The following is a 23,336-nucleotide window of genomic DNA, read 5'->3' as shown; positions in this document are numbered from 1 at the left end:
GTACCATCTGACCTGCTAGAGCTCCTGTACCATCTGACCTGCTAGAGCTGCTGTACCATCTGACCTGCTAGAGCTGCTGTACCATCTGACCTGCTAGAGCTCCTGTACCATCTGACCTGCTAGAGCTCCTGTACCATCTGACCTGCTAGAGCTCCTGTACCATCTGACCTGCTAGAGCTGCTGTACCATCTGACCTGCTAGAGCTCCTGTACCATCTGACCTGCTAGAGCTCCTGTACCATCTGACCTGCTAGAGCTGCTGTACCATCTGACCTGCTAGAGCTGCTGTACCATCTGACCTGCTAGAGCTCCTGTACCATCTGACCTGCTAGAGCTGCTGTACCATCTGACCTGCTAGAGCTCCTGTACCATCTGACCTGCTAGAGCTGCTGTACCATCTGACCTGCTAGAGCTGCTGTACCATCTGACCTGCTAGAGCTGCTGTACCATCTGACCTGCTAGAGCTCCTGTACCATCTGACCTGCTAGAGCTCCTGTACCATCTGACCTGCTAGAGCTGCAACAACGTTGAACAAACTTTTAAAAGGCATTAAATCTCTTCATTCTGTGTCACTATAAGGTCAGATGTCGGTTATCCGTCGCCGCTGCCTGCTGCTACGATGACGTATGAATGATGTTTACTTCTCTAGGACTGTTTAGTGTAGTCTACATGTAGACTTTGAGTTAGTTCTGGAGAACAAAACGCTCTGAGCAGAACGCAGACAGAAAGAATCACATATCTTTATTATTCAACGATCAATAATGGTTTTATGGTTTTATGGTTGGGGGTGTTTCCTGTCTCATCACAGGAGACTTTCAAACCCAACAAACAACTTCCAGCTGGATGAAAACATGTTGACACACATGTCCAGTTTGCTTTTGTAGTTTTAGACTCTGGTTTAGCTGGAAGCGGAGAGAACGTCCCGTCTACTGACTCAGTGAGTCAATAAACAACATCTCTATAGACCTGAACTCAGTGATGCTCAAACAACAAACAGACAAACAGGTGGAACCACCTCTCTCTCTCTCTCTCTCTGTCCATGTTGTTAGGATCAGCTCCAGCTCTGCCTTCCAATAGATACACATAATACTGAATCAATAAACTGCTGCTGTAGAAGCTGAACCTTCCTGTCGTTGGATTCGTTGACTCTGGATCAGAACACAATGTGAGGTTGTGTAATGGAGTAATGTGGGAGTAGTGTTTGTGTTGTGTTGGGAAACCGGCTGTAATCACTGAGTGGAAGACAACTTTAAATATATCTATATTTAAATAAAGGTAAAGGCGTTTCCATATCCCGTTTAGAGCATCAACTCTATCAGGTGAAGGTAAAAACCTCCTCCAGCCAGCGTAAGAACTATGATCACTTTAACATGTTAGCAAACAGTTCCTCATCCAGCAGACATGGAGCTTCATTATCATTCATCTGGAGTCCAATATTTACCCTCCTGAGGGGGAACACCTGTATGACTGTATGGCTCTCTACCTGCTGAATGCTCCTCTGAGTTACTGGGAATACAGAATAGAGAGCACTACAGTGATGGTGTTCAGGTGGAGTATCTCCACCCAAACTACTGGAGAGATGATGAAACACACAACAGACAGAACACGCAGTCGTGGCTCTAAAGGTTCCCTTTAAAGCGACTACATGACTCAGGTCTGGATGATATCTGGGCCTTTAAAGAGTTAAATGATGAGAACGTTTCTTTAATACTCTGTTCAGCAGAAAGCACAATGAGTTAGCTGGTCCTGGTCCACCCACATCCAAACAGCAGCTCAACAGATATGTGCTTCAGTCCGCCCCAACCAGAGGAGTTATCCTCGGTATGAGGGAGAGCAGACGTACAGCACATAGAACAGACATCATCAGAAGCTGCCTTTAATGCAGCTCATCACGGACTACTGTTCACTAAATGTTCAGCTCATGCTATCAGGGATTCATTTTAACATCTGTAGGCAGTGAATGATGGATGTGTGGACGGGAATCAACACTCCTCTAACCTCCCATGTTAGCATGTACACAGTGTGATGAGCTGCTCTGAGTGCTGCAGCTCTATGAGGAGGAGCTGCTCTGAGTGCTGCAGCTCTATGAGGAGGAGCTGCTCTATGAGGAGGAGCAGCTGTGAGTGCTGCAGCTCTATGAGGAGGAGCTGCTCTATGAGGAGGAGCAGCTCTGAGTGCTATAGCTCTTTGAGGAGGAGCTGCTCTGAGTGCTATAGCTCTATGAGGAGGAGCAGCTCTATAAGGAGGAGCAGCTCTGAGTGCTGCAGCTCTATGAGGAGGAGCAGCTCTATGAGGAGGAGCAGCTCTGAGTGCTGCTGCTCTATGAGGAGGAGCAGCTCTATAAGGAGGAGCAGCTCTGAGTGCTGCAGCTCTATGAGGAGGAGCTGCTCTATGAGGAGGAGCAGCTCTAAGGAGGAGCAGCTCTGAGTGCTGCAGCTCTGAGGAGGAGCAGCTCTATAAGGAGGAGCTGCTCTGAGTGCTGTAGCTCTTTGAGGAGGAGCAGCTCTGAGTGCTATAGCTCTTTGAGGAGGAGCTGCTCTATGAGGAGGAGCAGCTCTGAGTGCTATAGCTCTTTGAGGAGGAGCTGCTCTGAGTGCTATAGCTCTATGAGGAGGAGCAGCTCTATAAGGAGGAGCAGCTCTGAGTGCTGCAGCTCTATGAGGAGGAGCAGCTCTATGAGGAGGAGCAGCTCTGAGTGCTGCTGCTCTATGAGGAGGAGCAGCTCTATAAGGAGGAGCAGCTCTGAGTGCTGCAGCTCTATGAGGAGGAGCTGCTCTATGAGGAGGAGCAGCTCTAAGGAGGAGCAGCTCTGAGTGCTGCAGCTCTGAGGAGGAGCAGCTCTATAAGGAGGAGCTGCTCTGAGTGCTGTAGCTCTTTGAGGAGGAGCAGCTCTGAGTGCTATAGCTCTTTGAGGAGGAGCAGCTCTGAGTGCTGTAGCTCTTTGAGGAGGAGCAGCTCTGAGTGCTATAGCTCTATGAGGAGGAGCAGCTCTGAGTGCTATAGCTCTATGAGGAGGAGCAGCTCTGAGTGCTATAGCTCTTTGAGGAGGAGCAGCTCTGAGTGCTATAGCTCTATGAGGAGGAGCAGCTCTGAGTGCTATAGCTCTATGAGGAGGAGCAGCTCTGAGTGCTATAGCTCTATGAGGAGGAGCAGCTCTGAGTGCTGTAGCTCTTTGAGGAGGAGCAGCTCTGAGTGCTGTAGCTCTATGAGGAGGAGCAGCTCTGAGTGCTATAGCTCTATGAGGAGGGTGTGGACGTGTTGTTTGTTGGGATGTTTTCTATTTGCTGTGGAATGTCCTCGGAGCTGTTGGTTAGAGATGATGAGACACATCCTCCCACATACCAGCTCTCTATTCTTGTTTCCAGAACATCACAATCACAGACCTTTAAAAGGTAGAAATACATCTTTAGAGAGTGACACTGTGAGACCCTAACCCTCATAATGTACCTCCATAAACATGTTTATAAAGGTATTAATGCGTCTTTAGAGAGTGACACTGTGAGACCCTAACCCTCATAATGTACCTCCATAAACGTGTTTATAAAGGTATTAATGCGTCTTTAGAGAGTGACACTGTGAGACCCTAACCCTCATAATGTACCTCCATAAACGTGTTTATAAAGGTATTAATGCTGCGTTCAGGCACCGGTAGGAAAGTCCCAGCGTCTAGGGTTTCAGAGTTGTTGGCTGAACATGACGCTGACATTCAGCTGCAGAGGAAAGCCCGTTTTGATCCTCCACTTGGACTTCAGAGGAGCTTCATCCTGACAACATCTGTGTTAAAGACACACGACGCAGCTCCAGTTAATGACAGAACACAGATACACTAAAGAGGAGAGTGTCGTTTCACTCCAGTGAGAGCTCAGCTGGTGTCGGTCAGGAACATTCAAATAACATCCAGGAAACACACAGACGTCCTCACAGTGGAGGACAGACTGAGTTACTACAGCAGAACACAATGAAACACAGTATTCAGGAGGTGTGAAGGTACTTTTCTCTTTTATTGTCCTCACAACAGAGAGGCCTGGACTCAGCAGGCAGCGTGGACTCGCTGAACGACTACAGCCGATCGTCTCTGTCCTCGTTGGTTTGTTTGGTGAAGAAAAGTCCTGTTAAAGAGTCTCCATGCTGGCTGTGTTGTCCTGCATCATTACTGCAGATTAAAGCTTCCTCATGCTGTAAAAAAACAACCTACATAGAAATATTATATTACAAAAGTCTAATATTAGTTATTAGAGAAACACCGTTGTTCTCAGAGGACGTCCTGGTCTCATGTTGTGTCTCATGTTGTCCACAGCAGCAGCAGGTGTTACAGGTACAGATCTGTCCTAGCTGAGCTCGCTGTGGGAAGGCTGTGCTCTACATCTCTGACTGGTTCTACTGGTAACATCAGGATCAGAAGGCCGGCAGAGGGAAGCAGCCCAGCAGCGTCGGGGCTCCGGACCCGGAGCCCAGCAGGAGGGGGACCAGCCTCAGCAGGTCTCGGAGAGGGATCCTCAGCTGGCTGCTACGAGACAACAGATCCCCGAGAGAGCTGCAGCCTGAAGGACGGAGAGACGAGAGACACGACAGATTCAGCTTCAAGGTCAAGGTCACTTACTGAACAGACATGTTCTGCTGTTCAGTGAGAACAGGATGATGGAGGGGAGTCAGGAAGTCCAGCGGTGGAAGAAGTACTCTAATCCTTTACTGAAGTTAAAGTACAACACAACTAATGTAGAAGAGTTTTATCAGTAAAATGTATTTAAAGAATCCAACATAAAGGACCTGTTGTTACAGTAAGATGTCCCTGAAACACATATACATTATTACAGTATCATATTATTAGATTGTTAATACAACAATGTTTGACGTGTCACAGCATGTAACTGTTGTAGCTGCTGGAGGTGAAGCCACTCTGAACTACTTTAGAGTCCAGTATCCCTCCATCAGTCACAGGTTAAAGGTCTAATATGTGAAACCACTACATCTGTTATATACTGTGTTGAGATGTGAACTGACATAATCCCAAATGTTCCCAACAACTCTCAAACCTGAGAGATCTGTCATCTTAAAGAAGGGTAACGGTGTGTTTCATTTGGTCGCCTGTCGATGACGTCATCTCTCCTCTTAGTGATGCGTCAGTGTCGTGGTTCTCTGTCTAAACTGATGTTTGAGCCGGTTAGAAGCCTCATTGTTACCGTACATGTTAGTGTGGTGTTGATCTTACTCTCCAGCTGTGTGTGAGTGTTCCTGAGACACGGGACGGAGCGGTACACCAGGAAGCAGGCCAGCACCGTGGACTGGGCGTCCTTAGGGAGGGCCTCGCCCCTCATGTAGGACCTCAACACTGAGCTGTTGTCTAGGAGACAAAACACACAACAAGTTGTTTGATTCTTCATTTGTTCTGTCAGGTTCTGCTGGTCAGCACCAGATGAACCCAATACAGGTGTGAGAGATCCCTCAGTGTTTCACCCAGAGAAAGACTCTGAGGAAGACAAACGGCACGGAGAGGAGAGGAGATAGAAACAACTATCTGATCTTATATATCTATATAGATCTATAGATCTATAGATCTATATAGATATATAGATATATGTTATATTTCCTGGGTGAGTTCCAGAGAACAGAAACATTCCTGTAGTCAGTGTTGGTTTCCTCTGAGAGGCTTCATGAAATATGAAAGTGTCTGTTAGAACTGATGACATAATCCCAGTCTGGTCCAACAACTCCTCCCGTTTCCCACGCCTCTCACGGTCTTTATTACTGCAGGTGTGTGTGTGTGCAGGTAGGTGAAGGAATGTGTGTTTGTTGTGTGTGTACACAGTTACTGTGTTGTCGCCCTGATGCATGAAACAAGCTGAAACAGATCCAGCCTGAGAAACCTCCTGCTGCTCCACATCCAACACATTGAACTGTTTACATTCTTTCATTCTCTTTGAGATACGAGCCTCCGCCTCGTTTTATTACTGAACCTGGAGCTCTTTTCACGCATGATGCTGTAACCCTGAACGTATGTACACATCACCCGGAGGAGCTGGATGAGAGAACATGAATGTCTGAATCATTAAACAGATTTTACACCACAGACTGTATATAAAGATGGCCGACGTGGCCGGCTGCAGTAAAGCTCATAAAGCCAGAACATCTGGATGGCCCCCTGGTGGCCGGCTGCAGTAGAGCTCATAAAGCCAGAACATCTGGATGGCCCCTTGGTGGCCGGCTGCAGTAGAGCTCATAAAGACAGAACATCTGGATGGCCCCCTGGTGGCCGGCTGCAGTAGAGCTCATAAAGACAGAACATCTGGATGGCCCCCTGGTGGCCGGCTGCAGTAGAGCTCATAAAGACAGAACATCTGGATGGCCCCCTGGTGGCCGGCTGCAGTAGAGCTCATAAAGACAGAACATCTGGATGGCCCCCTGGTGGCCGGCTGCAGTAGAGCTCATAAAGACAGAACATCTGGATGGCCCCCTGGTGGCCGGCTGCAGTAGAGCTCATAAAGACAGAACATCTGGATGGACCCCTGGAAATACATTTTTCCTAAATATGGTTTCTGTCATTTTAGGTTCTTCAATTGTTCATTTTTCTAATAAGTTTAACTTTAATTCATTATTTGATGTTATAAAAGGGGGTGAAACATCGTGACTGGTAGTTGTCAGTCTCTCTCGCTGACCAATCGCGTGCTTGGCTCGCGATTGGTTCAGGCAGGTGACCTCGATACCGCGGCTCCATCATTTCTATCGTGCGACTGGCGCACAACCGGAACAAAAAACAACCATGTGAGGTTGAAGAGGAGGAGGAGAGGTCATTCACACAAAGACGCCATGAAAATGTCCAACCTGAGAGACGACGAGATGTAGGGACTTCTGTGGGGAAGGGCCAACGCCCAAATCCTCAATTTCAAGGAACGGCAAGAGACACATTAGTTTATGAGCAGATTACGAGCCGGCTACGTCACCACGCTGCTTTGTGTTTTATGTCCTGCCTCCTGCACGCTCTACCCGACGCCACCCCCCCCCCCCCTCGTCTGACCAAACAGAGATTACCAGTGATGAAGAAAAACACATTACTGAGCCTTTTTTTAGCATGTTGTCTCCATCCATCCATCCATCCATCCATCCATCCATCCATCCCTCCTCACCTCTGAGCCAGCTGTCCAGCGCTACGTCCACCATGTTCTTCATGACGGGGAGGAACTCGGAGGTGAGCAGAGCGTCGTGGCGGTTAGCGGGTCCCCTCAGCACCCTGCTGTCCCACAGCTCCACCACCAGACGCATCTGCCACAGAGGGAAGGTCTGCAGCAGGTCGCCCCGACGCAGAGCGCCCACCGCCTGAGACACACCGGAGGAGAACACAGGTTTAGTTCTCCCTAAAGCAGAGAGGTTGTAAGATTGATTTAGTTTCTTTGAAGTATGAACATGTGTTTGTGTGTGTTACCTGCTCTATAGCGATATACGTGGGCAGCATCTCTGGACATTCCTGCGTCACACATTCATAGAGCATCGCCGAGAACAACTCCAGAGTGTCGTCTCTCTGCAAACACAACACACACACACAGACCGACTGAGTGAGTGAGGGAGGTTGGTGCTCATTACAGTTACAACATGTAGACGGGTCCATGAAGCTCATCAGGGTTGTTTAGTAGCTACACCTTTTAGTTATTTTAGTGATTTATTCAACAACTAGGCTCTTTTTCTCTGCAGCTTGTTTTGGTGTTATGGTTTAAATTCTTTACGGTGTTAATCTTAGTCACGCATTCCGACATGGATGATGGTGAAATCTGTCACCTCTCTCCGACGGAGCACATATCGTGCTACTTCCACGCAGACCAGACGAGGAGTTTGCATGCAAAGTTTAAATCTAAAATGATTTAAATGTTTTCCTCATTTGTGTGCGGGAGCTCCTATTTCATGAAGTTCTTAGCGCTAATAAAAGTCTAATATGAAACATTTCCACCATTAAAATGTATGAAAACAATGTTCTCTATGTCGACTTAAATTATCCCAAATCTTTCCAACTTTTTTGTCCGACATTTTTCAGATCTTTTTTTTCAGACTTTTGTTTCTGACATTTTTCGGAATTTTTTTAAAATCTTTTTCTTTCTGACATTTTTCAGAATTTCTTTTCGGGCATTTTTTAGATTTTTTTTTCCAGACTTTTTTTGTCTGATATTTTCCAGATCTTTTGATTTGGACTTTTTTGTCCGACATTTTTCAGACTTTTTCTTTCTGACATTTTTCCGATCTTTTGTTTCGGACATTTTTGTAAGGAAGAGTTTCATTTGGTCGCCTGTCAATGGTGTCATATTCTCTTAGTGTATCCCACATCGTTGTGCTTTTCTGCCTGAAGCTGTCAGAAATGTTATCCCTTTTTAAGCAAAGTTTTTAAAAAACATGTTTTAGAACATCGTTTTCAGAGAACATTAGCGGCAGCTCGGCTCGCAGCCCCTCCGGGACCTCCTGTATCTGAACAGCGTCAGAGAAACTCTGATTATTAATGTGAAACTGCTTCGTTCAGTGTTTTGACCGGTTTGAATCAGCGGGGAGGAGACCTCTGCTGATGATAAAAACCTCCTGAACGATGAACACTGAAGGAATCTTAACCAACTTAAAGAAGCTGACTGACATGAAGACAACAACTCCCATGATCCCACGCTGCTTCACCACGTCACCAGACTCCGTCTTCAGTTATTGTATTGACTGAGAGACTCCCAGAGGCAGAACATTACATACTGTGTGTTTAAACACTACTTTTTAATCAAGCAAGTTCATTTAAATTTGTGCTTTTTAACAGAGTTCCTCCACAAAATGAACGACTTTCAAATGACTTTGTAGATTTAGTGAATGATACTGAAGGGTTTATATTATGAGGTGTAATTAAATTCAATTACGGAACGTTACGCCACAAACAGACTCATTTTCCTCCGTTTGACAGTTCAAGCTGAAACAGGCGACCTCTGTGCAATCCAACTAATTAAATGAACCCTCAGCAGCCTCTTTCCTCAGAACAGAGGAGTCAAGTGATTAATAAGCAGGTTGAATCTATACAATCTATTTGACCTCTTTAAATCACCCGGTGTACGGGATGGGATGTACTTATAAAGCTACCTCGTGTTTAAAGCTGAGAGAAACAGAGAAGAGGAACCTGAAGTGTCTGCTCTCACTACGCTTCATCTAGAGGACCTGGAAACCCGTTTTCTCTCTCAGCTTTAATCACAGATTTAAGTTAACTGCACATCAGAGATGTTTTCTCCATTAACTCTTGTTGGGAGTCACGGTTGAACGTCTCTCTCACAAGATCTCTATCAAGATCTCTATCGAGACCTCACACATCGTGGAAGCTTGGGAACTTGTTAGCTAATCCACACACACGTTTAAAGGGTCGGTTCATTTCAAACAATCTGTTACGGATCAATAGAAAACACAGACAGAGAGTCTGGTCAACTGATCTACTCTTTCAATGTGTTGGCATTGTTTCGGTCCGGTTCCATTCAAGCGGCCTGAACTAAGCAGCTGTGAAAACGGCCAAAGAACTCCGGATGTTTGACACAATAAACTGAGGGATGGATTTATGAACAGTGTGTTTACTGAGCTCTGTTACATTCAGGGTTGATGTTGTTGATTTTAGGGTTCAAAATGGAACATGTATATATATGTATAATGGTATAATAGATCGTTTTAGATGGTTAAACTGTCAACAGACTGCAGTTAAGAAGCAAAAGTTGCTTCAGAGTTCAGACCTTCATCTAGTTCTGGTTGTTCCACTCACGTGTTTGATCTCATCAGATGTTTTACAGAAGAACTCGGCGAAGGAGACGAGGGCCGGCTCCGAGGTGAACGTGGAGATGGCTTCAGGCTGCAGAGACACAGGAGGAAATTGTACAACTGTTTACGTCACCAACCGACATGTAAAAGGAAGTATAGAGAAACAAGGAAGGATAGAAAAGACAGTGACGAAAGAGTGAGAGTGAAGTACGGAAGGAAAGGGAACGAGGAGATGTGGTTAAGATAAGTGAGAAAGGAAGGAAACATGAATGCATGAAAAGAAGAAGAGAAAGGAGAGAAAGGAGAGAATACATGATGTGTGTTTTGTGTTGTTCCCCTGTGGACCTGCAGGTGTATTGACGGAGTACACTATTGAACAGGGAGGCCATCAGGAAACCAGTAATAGTCTGTCAGCCTGTAGTGACGACCTGCCAACAAGACTGGACTCAACCGGCCACGAGGGACGACGTCCATTCAGCTGCACACCTCTATTCATACACACTTATCCGTGCACACTTTATCCTTCAAACACAGCTACTAAAGGAAATGTTATTAACCCTTTAACAACGGAGCTGTTGGCATGATCCACTTTAAATTAATCTATGATCAATAATAATAATAATAGCTAGAGCATTCATTGTGTTTTCAGAAAGCTACGGCTTCTGTCTTTCATGTCCTCATGTTGTTCGCTCATGATGATGTCATTACGTTACAGTATGTTACATGCACTGCAAAACGCCACCAAACTATCAGCGCCTTTGCAATGTGCTCTAAACTAAATGAACTATATTTACTTATAGTTCAGATAATGTTAGAGGTGTTGAGAAATATTTTGTTCATGATTTTACATTCAGAATTGTTTTGGAAAAATCTGAATTTGATGAACACACCTGTCTGATTTTAGTTTTTTATTTATTATTTATGACAATTCCAATACTTTGATCAATCATTATGGTTTATTGGCTTACACAGCCTTTCAGCTTAGCTTGGACATATTTTACGGCTATGAAGTATTTGAAATTACTCCAAGAAATGACATCACAAAAAGCAGAAATTCCAATGTAGGCACCGGCAGACCGTTTCTATTGCAGAGGTCAAAGGGTTAAAGACAAACTAACTCAACTAAACCACTATACGTGTTACTATACGTCTATATAAATGATATATTCCCAGCAGATCACTGAGTTGTACAGAAGCTAAGTGAAGCTCTAACAATGGAAGCCGGAGTGTGTCTACCTTGAAGGCTCTGACTCCAGAGCTGCGGTGGTTGACGGTGGAGGCCAGCAGGCTCTTCCAGCCCTGAGGGTCGTCTTTGTAGGGCAGCTGGCCGGCCCGTAGTTTCACATACAACACCCCGTCTCTGGACAGGATGGACCTGAGAGACAGAGAGAATGTCCATTACATCTGTCAACCGATGGGTCAATAACTGAGATGAGAGATCAGTGGATTCCAACAATCAATCTGGAGCATAGAAGGACAAAAGGAGGTCTCTAATCATGTTCACAGATTGTGCATTTACTGCTTTCATTTGAGTCATGAAACAAGTTTTAATTTCCCTCGTGAGAGCGTCTCTGTTTGGTTTCTATCTGCAGGGCTGCAGACATAAGAGCCGGACAATAACCTTTTATTATGATGTTAATACAACGTACCAGAATTCATGAATATGTACCATATTAATACTGACGTTCATGTAGTATTACGTCCCAGCGTCTGCTGTATCAGCCGTGTGTTTACTACAGGTTTATCTGCATATAGAGCGGGGGGGAGGTGAGATCAGATCACAGGTGTTAACTGGAGACGCATTCTAATGCCAGGTGTGAACAGACGTACTTAAAGCTGTCCACGTGTGATGGGATCACTGAGGATGTTAATACCAGGTCTGAACAGGGCCTCAGATCGCCCAAACGCCACGAAGATAACCAACAAAATGTGGAATTCATTGTTCAGAACAACCGAGTCCTGACGGTGGATGAAAGCGTGGAGCATTTGGGGCCGAGGTACAGTCGGCCAGGTCACAAATACATCTCTGAAACAGCCGTCCCAAAACTATACCTCATGTAGGCTAAAAGACGCGCAGGCTAGGGTGATGTGTGGGGGATCGGACCGGTACTCGGACCGGTACTCGGACCGGTACTCGGTATCAGCCGAACCTCGATACTTACTTTAGATGCTGTGTTTCTTTGCTGAGGTCTACGGAGAGTTCCCAGTACCGCGGCCCCTTCACCTTCACCTGGAATCAATAAATAAGCACTCGTTAGAAAATAGAAGGATTAAGATATCAGGGTGTGTTTGATTTATACACATCTATCATGCTACGTGTCCACCGGGGACTCTTCTATCACAAGGGATTGCCTGGCCTCCCAGCATTGGACGCTTGATGAGCTGGCACTAGACACCAGACACCTGATTGGACGAACGCTTTCCCTCCGTGGGCTGCTGCTCCCAGCTTTCAAACCAACACGGCGACTCGTTTGGAAACTTCCTTCATATATGTCAGGACGATAGTTAACCCAGATGTGTTTCTGAAGACATCTGAGGTGAGGAATAATCCATGCAGTTGCTAGATCTGTCTTTATTTTGGATCCACAACGGTTAGTTTAAAAGATTCTCGGGGGTTTGGAGAGGCAGCGAGTCGCGTCAGACGTCTGTGATTTGATTAAAGTAGCCTGGACCTCAACTTTATGCAAATGAGGAGCAGGCGATGACGTCCAGCTAGCGGGTCGTTGTTGTGACATGAACTCCTTGACGCCTTCACCCTGTCGAAGGTTATTTCACAACAATGACCGGCGCGCTGTACATCACACATCTTACATCATCTGGGTGGCATAAGGATGATATTGTCCACATCACTGAGCTAGTCGTCAGCAGAGAGGGAGCTACACTGAACAGTCTACATGTAGTCTCCACTGGACTCCTGTAAGTATCGTCAGGCGTTACCCGTTTGAGAAGGTGCAGCTCAGGAAGCATGGTGGGAGCCATCAGTTCCACCGTGGTCTCATTGTACCACTTGGTCTCCTGAAACAACAGAATAACGGCGTCACTACAACAGAAACAAGAACAAAGAGTTTCACACTCTCACAGATATACACTCACCGGCCACTTTATTAGGCACACCTGTTCAATTGCTTGTTAACACAAACAGCTAATCAGCCAATCACATGGCAGCAACTCAATGCATTACGTCATCTAGACGTGGTGAAGACGACTTGCTGAAGTTCAAACCGAGCATCAGAATGGGGAAGAAAGGGGATTTAAGTGACTTTGAACGTGGCATGGTTGTTGGTGCCAGACGGGCTGGTCTGAGTATTTAACTGCTGGGATTTTCACGCACAACCATCTCTAGGGTTTACAGAGAATGGTCCCAACAAGAGAACAGATCCAGTGAGCGGGGGTTGTGTGGACGGAAATGCCTCGTTGATGTCAGAGGTCAGAGGAGAATGGGCAGAGTGGTTGGAGATGATAGAAAGGCAACAGTAACTCAAATAACCACTCGTTACAACCAAGGTATGCAGAATACCATCTCTGAACGCACAACACGTCCAACCTTGAAGCAGATGAAGACCACCCGGTACTAGCAAGGTGTACCTAATAAAGAGGATACCACCCGGTACTAGTACCGGGTGGTATCCACTTTATTAGGTACATCTTGTACCTAATAAAGTGGCCGGTGAGTGTATGTAGCCGTATACTGCTCAAGTAGCACTGAAACAGCAGACTGAACTGACACATAATGAGACCAAGAAGTAGTAAAGCCTGACTCCTCGGCGACGGCTCTTCACAAACGTTAACAGAATTCTACTTCCCTGAGAGATGGGTTAGGATCCGTGTTTGTCTGGCTTCATCAAATATTTAACGTCACCCTCCAGACTGGTTTTAAAGTATATCAAATACTCGGCTAATATTTCTTTAACGTGGCTTTCTCACATAAAAAGAGAATCTGTTGTGCAGACGTCTGTGACTGGTCCGTGTAGTTAGCATCTCTTATTGTTTTTTATGTTGTCTGTTAGCTTGTTAGCTGGTAGCTACATACATTAATATCTAGAGGAAGGAAGCTCCAGGGTCCAGTTCACATCCAAACACTGCACCCTGTCAGACTGTCACTACGCTCTCTGTACTGAGTCCACTCTACGCTCTCTGTACTGAGTCCACTCTACGCTCTCTGTACTGAGTCCACTCTACGCTCTCTGTACTGAGTCCACTCTACGCTCTCTGTACTGAGTCCACTCTACGCTCTCTGTACTGAGTCCACTCTGCACTCTCTGTACTGAGTCCACTCTACACTCTCTGTACTGAGTCCACTCTACGCTCTCTGTACTGAGTCCACTCTGCACTCTCTGTACTGAGTCCACTCTACACTCTCTGTACCGAGTCCACTCTACACTCTCTGTACCGAGTCCACTCTACGCTCTCTGTACCGAGTCCACTCTACGCTCTCTGTACCGAGTCCACTCTACGCTCTCTGTACTGAGTCCACTCTACGCTCTCTGTACCGAGTCCACTCTACACTCTCTGTACTGAGTCCACTCTACACTCTCTGTACTGAGTCCACTCTACGCTCTCTGTACTGAGTCCACTCTGCACTCTCTGTACTGAGTCCACTCTACACTCTCTGTACTGAGTCCACTCTACGCTCTCTGTACCGAGTCCACTCTACACTCTCTGTACTGAGTCCACTCTGCACTCTCTGTACCGAGTCCACTCTACACTCTCTGTACTGAGTCCACTCTACACTCTCTGTACTGAGTCCACTCTGCACTCTCTGTACTGAGTCCACTCTACGCTCTCTGTACTGAGTCCACTCTACACTCTCTGTACTGAGTCCACTCTACACTCTCTGTACTGAGTCCACTCTGCACTCTCTGTACTGAGTCCACTCTGCGCTCTCTGTACTGAGTCCACTCTACACTCTCTGTACTGAGTCCACTCTACACTCTCTGTACTGAGTCCACTCTACGCTCTCTGTACTGAGTCCACTCTGCGCTCTCTGTACTGAGTCCACTCTACACTCTCTGTACTGAGTCCACTCTACACTCTCTGTACTGAGTCCACTCTACGCTCTCTGTACTGAGTCCACTCTACGCTCTCTGTACTGAGTCCACTCTACACTCTCTGTACTGAGTCCACTCTACACTCTCTGTACTGAGTCCACTCTACACTCTCTGTACTGAGTCCACTCTACACTCTCTGTACCGAGTCCACTCTACGCTCTCTGTACCGAGTCCACTCTACGCTCTCTGTACTGAGTCCACTCTACACTCTCTGTACTGAGTCCACTCTGCACTCTCTGTACTGAGTCCACTCTGCACTCTCTGTACTGAGTCCACTCTACACTCTCTGTACTGAGTCCACTCTACACTCTCTGTACTGAGTCCACTCTGCACTCTCTGTACTGAGTCCACTCTGCACTCTCTGTACTGAGTCCACTCTACACTCTCTGTACTGAGTCCACTCTACACTCTCTGTACTGAGTCCACTCTACGCTCTCTGTACTGAGTCCACTCTACACTCTCTGTACTGAGTCCACTCTACACTCTCTGTACTGAGTCCACTCTACGCTCTCTGTACCGAGTCCACTCTACACTCTCTGTACTGAGTCCACTCTACACTCTCTGTACTGAGTCCACTCTACACTCTCTGTACTGAGTCCACTCTACGCTCTCTGTACCGAGTCCACTCTACGCTCTCTGTACCGAGTCCACTCTACGCTCTCTGTACTGAGTCCACTCTACACTCTCTGTACTGAGTCCACTCTACACTCTCTGTACTGAGTCCACTCTACGCTCTCTGTACCGAGTCCACTCTACACTCTCTGTACTGAGTCCACTCTGCACTGGAGGTTTCAGGTTTCTTTGCCGGTGTTGTGTGGAAGACGGTTTCTCTGTTGATAAGTGCAGGCGTTACTGTACTAGACAGCGATTGGCTGACGTTTAAAAGAGCCCTATACTGACATTAATCAGCCCACAGACCCCCGTCTGAGAGGATTTTTTCTTTTAGATGTTTTATTACAGAAAGTGTTTTAAACCCAGGACTAAAATAGTCATACACCCTGTCATTGTGTTATATCTTATATGGATGGAATTATAATGAAAATAAATTAAGGACCACATGGAACCCCCTCAAGGCCCCCTGAGGGTCCCCGGACCCCACTTTGACACCCGCTGCAGTAGAGGAATGTGAAAACACCTCTCTAGTGACAAACTTTGCACAGATACAAGTCAGTATAGTCAAGGTCAAACATCTAAGTAGATATAAACATAAGAACATCTAATCATAAATCTGTGTATGAATGTTTGAATGTCTCTCACACACTGAGTGACGTAATGACGGATGATGTTGACGGAGGATGTTGACGGATGATGTTGACGGCGTCAAGCTGAGCTCTCTGCTATGAATTCAATTGAAGAGAGGAAAGCAGTCAGAGGTGGTCCTCCACAACCTCCATCTTTAACCTTGGACCATCCTTCATACGTAGGAATACCCAAAGCTTAAAGGGATATCTCAGGTGTTGTGGAAGTGGGGTTGTATGAGGTGTTTTATTCATAGTCAGTGTATTAGTAGGAATAATATTAGGAATACCAGTACGGAACCAAAGCAGTACACGGCTGTAGACGGGGGCAGCAGCAAAATCTATTTTAGAAACCTGAAAAGATCTGTATCAGACTACGTGTCTGCTGTATTTGGAATATTTCCACCGCTTTACCTTTCCGTCAGACAGCCCTTTGAATCCGTTTATCCATCTACGCTCTCTTCAAAGCCACCAGACTCCATTGACAAAAACAGTAATGTTTCCAGAACACAGGGGTTGCTGATCTACCACCGCCTTGATGGTTAGTTTGTTTGTGTTATTGTGTGACTTTGGTGAATCCAAACTAACCCTTTAAGATACCGAAGTCACACAAGAACACACTGACCAGTCGAGGCAGCGGTAGATCAGCAACTCGTGTTCTGGGAGGTCAAATTACTGCTTTTGTAAATGGAGTCTGGTGGCTCTGAAGAGAGCGATATCAGGCTGTCTGACGCCAAAGTGAAAATATTCTAAATATAGCGTACACTTAAACCGATAATGTTTTTTAGGTGGGTTGGGGTTACAATACGTTTTGCTGCTGCCCCGTCCACAGCAGGACATTGCTTTGCTTCTGTACTGGTTCTCCAAACTGGGGTCGTGCTGAAAGTCCTCTACTGTAGATAATACACAGACTACGGATCAGTACCTCATACAACCCCACTGAGTGGATCAGTACCTCATACAACCCCACTGAGTGGATCAGTACCTCATACAACCCCACTGAGTGGATCAGTACCTCATACAACCCCACTGAGTGGATCAGTACCTCATACAACCCCATTGAGTGGATCAGTACCTCATACAACCCCACTGAGTGGATCAGTACCTCATACAACCCCACTGAGTGGATCAGTACCTCATACAACCCCACTGAGTGGATCAGTACCTCATACAACCCCATTGAGTGGATCAGTACCTCATACAACCCCACTGAGTGGATCAGTACCTCATACAACCCCACTGAGTGGATCAGTACCTCATACAACCCCACTGAGTGGATCAGTACCTCATACAACCCCACTGAGTGGATCAGTACCTCATACAACCCCATTGAGTGGATCAGTACCTCATACAACCCCACTGAGTGGATCAGTACCTCATACAACCCCACTGAGTGGATCAGTACCTCATACAACCCCACTGAGAAACCCTGAACTATCCCTTTAAATCTTCACAGTGGTAGTGTGGCCCGTGGTTGGAGTCTATCCTGGGACCTTTGTTGCATATCTAGCTTCTATAAAACTCCACCACCTCCCCTCCCGTTGGACGTGCACCAACAGCACCAACAGCACCAACAGCACCAACAGCACCAACAGCACCAACAGCACAAACTGCACAAACAGCCACAACAGCCACAACAGACGGCTGTTTACTGGGAGATTTAAAGGAGAATGTGGAAACACATAATTTCTCTTTCAAATGCCTCCTTGCAACATCAGCAAGGCTCGACATGAAGAGACTTAACGAGTACAGCGGAACCTCACAGGGCTGCAGAGAAACTCAAATAGGCACATCTACAAAAACCTCACTAAGGGTGATTTAGAAATCACTGCTCCTGCAGCTCCGGAGCTATTTACTGCCTCTGTGAAGACACGACTATAAACTACAGGAAGGCAACGATGGCTGTTTGATGTGTGAAACAGCTGGAGGGGAATAAGAGCGGAGTAAATGTGGAACGTTCTGGTTGAACATTAGAACTGATGCTTGTTGTCTCTATAAATGGAAGACGAGCCGGCTGGTACGTACTTCGGCTCTCCGCTTCACATGGAAACAGTCGTGACAGAGCGCACATGATCCGAGTGTCATAACTGTGGCCAGAATGAATGGACCCACTGTTGTCTTGTGAAAGGTCGGTGACGCAAAGGCGGAAGTCTGAACCGCCGTGGACTGAACCACAGTGGCTCCGCCTCAGAGCTGGCAGAACTAAGAGGAACCAGAACTCATCATCTGGCATTTGGGGATTTGAAAAGCTTCAGTTTTTCTCAGCAATCCCAGTTTTACTCAGGAAGCTGAACTGCATCATAAAGCCACCTAGTTCTGTATATTTAACAGCGTGATCTGGTGGTCAGCTGTTTGTTACATCACAGCCTTCATCTGACCCACAATTATGATGATAAACACAACGTTTAGAGCCTTTAGTGAGCTGAAGGGAGGCAGTTTACTGTCCTGCAAGATCAGTGGGTTCTACCTCGATCTATTCATGTTACAAAAACATCTATATTCATATCTGTATACGGCTTATACCTGAACTTATATCTATCTCTCTCTCCATTATATATATATATATATATAGAGAGAGAGAGATAGAGATGCTAATAGAAAAACATCATACTTTAACCCAGACTGTGTTATTATATATATATATATATATATATTATAGGGCTGTCAATCCATTAAAATATTTAATCAGGATTAATCACACATGTTTTATCTGTTCTAAATGAACCTTAAAGGGAGATTAGTCCAGTATTTAATCCTCTTATCAACATGGGAGTGGGCAAATATGCTGCTTTATGAAATTATATGCATATATTTATTATTGTAAATCAATGAACAACACAGATCAATGACAGATATTGATCCAGAAACCCTCACAGGTACTGCATTTAGCATAAAACAATATGCTCCAATCATAACATGGCAAACTGCAGCCCAACAGGCAACAACAGCTGTCAGTGTGTCAGTGTGCTGACTTGACTATGACTTGCCCCAAACTGCATGTGATTATCATAAAGTGGGCATGTCTGTAAAGGGGAGACTCGTGGGTACCCATAGAACCCATTTACATTCACTGATCTAGAGGTCAGAGGTCAAGGGACCCCTTTGGACATGGACATGACAGTTTTTCCTCTCCAACATTTAGTGTTAGTTTGGAGCGTTATTTAACCTCCTTCATGACCAGCTAGTCTGACATGGTTGGTACCGATGGATTCATCAGGTTCTCTAGTTTACTATGATACCAGTAGTAGTAGTAGTAGTAGTAGTATTTCATGGTTGGTACCGATGGATTCATCAGGTTCTCTAGTTTACTATGATGCCAAGATCTTCTTGCTTTAAAACAAAAAAAAACTGATATCAGCATTATATAGCAGCCATCGGCCGTCCTGCACTCTAAATATCGGCATCGGCCAGTGAAAAACTCCTATTGGTTGACCACTACTCAGAACCAGTCAAGCATGAATGTGAACGCTGTGCTGGAAAAATGCAAACATGCTGCACATTCCTAAGGGCATGACAGGTGACACTCGGTGCCCTTAAGGCCTATTTCTGTTTCAGCGTTGCATACTTAGTCACGAACTTGTAGCGCCTATTTGAGGACAAGAAACCCTAAATGGACAGAAGTGTCAGTCAGACAGACAATGTGAGATGTACGACTGTGAGCATGAACGCAAGGGTATAAATGTGGAGAAACGGAGAGACTCAGGGCTCTCAGCCCTGAACATTTATGTTGATGGTTGTTTGCCCACTTGCAAGTGTTTATTAAACCTTTAAATGACTCTCTCTTGATTTTCGAGTCCTTCTTCACAGAAATTGCCTCAAAACACCATGAATGGCTGAATGTTTTGAGCACGTTGCACAAATTACACCTCAAGTGTCTGAGCTGTGAGCTGGAGGAAGACGTGGTAGTCTAGTGGATGACCTGAAACCAGCACGTATTGTACATACCAGCTCGTGTTAGCGTGTTGCGTGTGTGTGGTTGCATGTAAAACAGCTCGTCAAGAGGAAGTGCAGCAATAGACAATTTTAAAAGTGTGTGTGACGGAGAGAGAGAGAACGAGAGCGAGGGAGGGAAGTGCATTCTATCATACAGAGAAACTGTACAGGTTGTACTCTGACTCTTTGGGACATATTGAATAGTAAAACACAAATAGAACACGGGGTTAAAGTCAGCTGTGATTTGAGTTGTTCATGATGAAGCATGATGTTTTTTTAACACACTTTGTGACACATTGTAAAGAGAAGCTGCCCAGTCAGCCTCTACACTGCATCACTAACCCAACCTGGATGAACTCACCTTGTAGGTGACCTCTAGGAGGGCGTAGCAGGGCTTCAGGGAGTCCACGTCCACGGGGACCAGCAGGCGTGGCTCTGCAGCCAGCACGGCCAGGTGCCGCAGGGCCTGCAGGTGGTAGCTGCAGCAACAAGAGCAACACATCCAGTATACTGTCTTTTAATAATCAATAAGAGCTCTGCTACTCTCCTGGATGATGGAAGCTCCTCTTTCATGAAAGAAACAGAAAATCTGATGAATAATAATAATAATAATAATAATAATAATTTATTGATTTAACTTCATATTCTGTTTGTGTTAATAATAATAATGTAATAGGTGGGATGTGTCTCCTTACATTAATGAACCCATGACCCACTGTAAGGTTTCCATGGAGCAGCAGGCGGTTGTAATGTGGAGTTTTGAGGTGTAAATGTTGGTTTTCTACACTGCCAGGATTCACTTTTGGGAGAAACATGAAATACTTTGACAGAAAGTATTGTGTGCACATTTTTTTGTACATTTTAAATACCAAAAGGTGAATTGATTTCAATCTGAACGGTGTCAGATTAATCCTAATACAAGCTACCACTGCTGGATGGGAGGTTTTTTGTGAAGGACGATGTACACAGCATCCAAGTAGTAATTTAAAACAGTTGCTATAACTTTGTTAACTTGGCTTCAGAGTCAGCTGGATGTCCATCACTAATGGAAGGTTTACAACGTTCACATCTTCATACGTATCTATCTTCACCTTCTGGGACTCTTTGGATCATCACATGCAAACAGAGACAGACGTATACTAACACTAAAACACTATAAAGGACCCGTATACTCCATCCGACGGAGGTCTTGTTGTCATGTAGTGTGTGTGGGTGTGTCAGTCTCACCGGTTGTCAGTACTGTGAGCGGGGAAGTGTGGGTAGAGGGCACACAGCAGAGCAGCGATGGCTGAGTTGGAGGTGCTCAGGGTGTACCTGCAGTAACAGACACATCATTAAACTCTATTAAACACTCGTTCTAACAGTCCACAACACGTTCATTCACACAGCACACGTTTCCATTCACAGGTTTTTATGAAGCATCACATGAGGAAACTTCCTCAATTGTGCAAATAAAGATTTTACGTTCGCTTGAGGTGTTTTTTTCCTTTGTCGAAAAAGAGTTGATGGACGGCGTGGGATGAGGAAACGCCTTTAACGAAAACATTTAACTGACATGATGACAGATCAGCTGTTTCTGCTGTCAGCAGTCAGCAGCTGGTCCGTTAGAATCATTAACATCCTCTTGTTGTTCTCTTGATGTCAGACGGAAACTGGTTGAAGCGACGCTCTTGCCTTTTCTTGACTACGGTGATCTGCTTTACATGGATGCATCAGTCCGTTGTCTCCATATGTTGGATTCTGTATATCTATATACATATACTATATTAAGGTTGGTTACTAGCTGTAGAGCCCTCACTCATCACTGGATACTGTACTCCAAAGTGAACGGGCCTGCTCTGTCAATACGTGGGCTTAGCCATTGGTATGTTGTTCTCTATAAGGCCGTTCTGGGTCGACTCCCCTGCTATTGATCTGTCTTTCTAACCAGAAAACATGGATATTATGGGATATGGGATTTGATTGAAATAGGACTATTTGGTTTCCCTGCACTCTTACGGTACGGCACCTTGGAGCTGATCTATTGTTTTTTAATGTGTGTGTATGAATCTGTTTGTACTGCTGCCGTTCTTTGGCCAGGTCGCTCTTGAAAAAGAGATTTTAATCTGAATGGGTTTAAACCTGGTTAAATAAAGGTTAATGAAAATCATTGCATTCATTGTAGGGCTGTTAAAGTTAAAACGCTAATTCATTTTAACGCCACTAATTTCTTTAACGCATTAATGTAATCGATCTTCCGGCGGTTGTAGCGGCTCAATTTTGCATCGATAGTCAGTCTCATGTTTCCAACCAATCACATCACAGAGTTCCTCCGACCATTAAATAAAATCAAACTGACTAACAGCAACATCTGAAACTTCCTGCTTTGAGGGTTCGGTCCACTTCTGCTTCACTAACGGAAGGATGGAGCCGTTAAAAGAGGATTACTGGTGAACAACCACTTCCTCTGAGTCACTGTCGTTTTATGCTGTCCTCCACATTTTACACTTCTACTGTGTTTGACTGTTGTTTTCTACTACCCATAAAGATGTGTGAAGTTAGAATGTATTAGCCCCTGTGGGGAAGTTTGTCCTCTAAATCTGACCCACGCTGAAACAGAAGCTGCCCACTGCTTCTGTTTCAGCGTCCAGTGTCAGCGTCCAGTGTCAGCGTCCAGGGTCAGCGTCCAGGGTCAGCGTCCAGGGTCAGCGTCCAGGGTCCAACTCCAGCTCTAAGGCCGGTGTTCTGGTCGAGGTCAATGGCAGAAGTATTTATAATACCTCACATGTTGCTGTTTGGTTTGGGAGGAAACCAGTCACTGTGCACGGCAGCTAGATTCTGGCAGGATCTGGTGGGCTCGTGATGGACCTATTCCTTATTCTGGCTATTCTACAAGCTTCAGGTTTGGTGCTGGACCTGTTTGTTATGCAGACGCAGGTTACCGTGCGACAAAAAAGGGTTTGTATCACGATATCGTGGGATCACAAGATCACACAAAAATCCTCCTTCTCAGGCTTCAAGTGATGTGTTTGTGTCCGGTCCACCAGCATCCTGTGAGGAGTTACTGGCAGCTGCTGCCACGGTTTAGGTGTGTGTGATGCAACGACGCGGAGAAGCGACTGTTCGTTCAAAACAACAGTGGCGGCCCCTGAAGAGGTTAGCGTAGACGCTGCAGTAGCATCAGTTCTATCAGATCTGGAGGGTATTTCTTCATTGAAAGAAGAGAACGGCACTGCAGGTGGATGTTTTCGCTCTTCTCACGACTGGCTACGGCAAACGTTTGATTGACAGATGGTTCATCCAATCACCTGCCAAGTATTTTTTCCAAAGACGTGTTCTCAGACGGTTCTGCGTCCGGGTTAGGGAACCAGAGCACTCACAATAAAACGATGTGC

At 45.6% G+C, this 23,336-nt stretch overlaps 1 protein-coding gene across 1 annotated transcript in view; it reads right to left on the bottom strand.

Moving 5' to 3' along the window:
* Positions 1 to 3,981: 3,981 nt before the first annotated feature.
* anapc1 (anaphase promoting complex subunit 1) overlaps positions 3,982 to 23,336 on the bottom strand; it is a 48,326-nt gene continuing 28,971 nt past the window's right edge. The window contains exons 24-34 of the mRNA XM_074645410.1: positions 21,811 to 21,884; positions 21,190 to 21,276; positions 20,324 to 20,441; positions 12,681 to 12,758; positions 11,906 to 11,973; positions 10,980 to 11,118; positions 9,748 to 9,834; positions 7,417 to 7,512; positions 7,121 to 7,310; positions 5,209 to 5,340; positions 3,982 to 4,540 (exon numbers count right to left, since the gene is read on the bottom strand). Of these exons, the coding sequence (XP_074501511.1) occupies positions 4,395 to 4,540; positions 5,209 to 5,340; positions 7,121 to 7,310; positions 7,417 to 7,512; positions 9,748 to 9,834; positions 10,980 to 11,118; positions 11,906 to 11,973; positions 12,681 to 12,758; positions 20,324 to 20,441; positions 21,190 to 21,276; positions 21,811 to 21,884 (1,215 nt within the window). The 3' untranslated portion in view covers positions 3,982 to 4,394. The remainder of the gene's footprint in view (positions 4,541 to 5,208; positions 5,341 to 7,120; positions 7,311 to 7,416; positions 7,513 to 9,747; positions 9,835 to 10,979; positions 11,119 to 11,905; positions 11,974 to 12,680; positions 12,759 to 20,323; positions 20,442 to 21,189; positions 21,277 to 21,810; positions 21,885 to 23,336) is intronic.

Source organism: Sebastes fasciatus, chromosome 9 (genome assembly GCF_043250625.1).
Source record: "Sebastes fasciatus isolate fSebFas1 chromosome 9, fSebFas1.pri, whole genome shotgun sequence".
Taxonomy (NCBI): Eukaryota; Metazoa; Chordata; class Actinopteri; order Perciformes; family Sebastidae; genus Sebastes; species Sebastes fasciatus.
The sequence above is the reverse complement of the archived record's forward strand: the minus strand, read 5'-3'. Positions and strand labels throughout refer to the sequence as shown.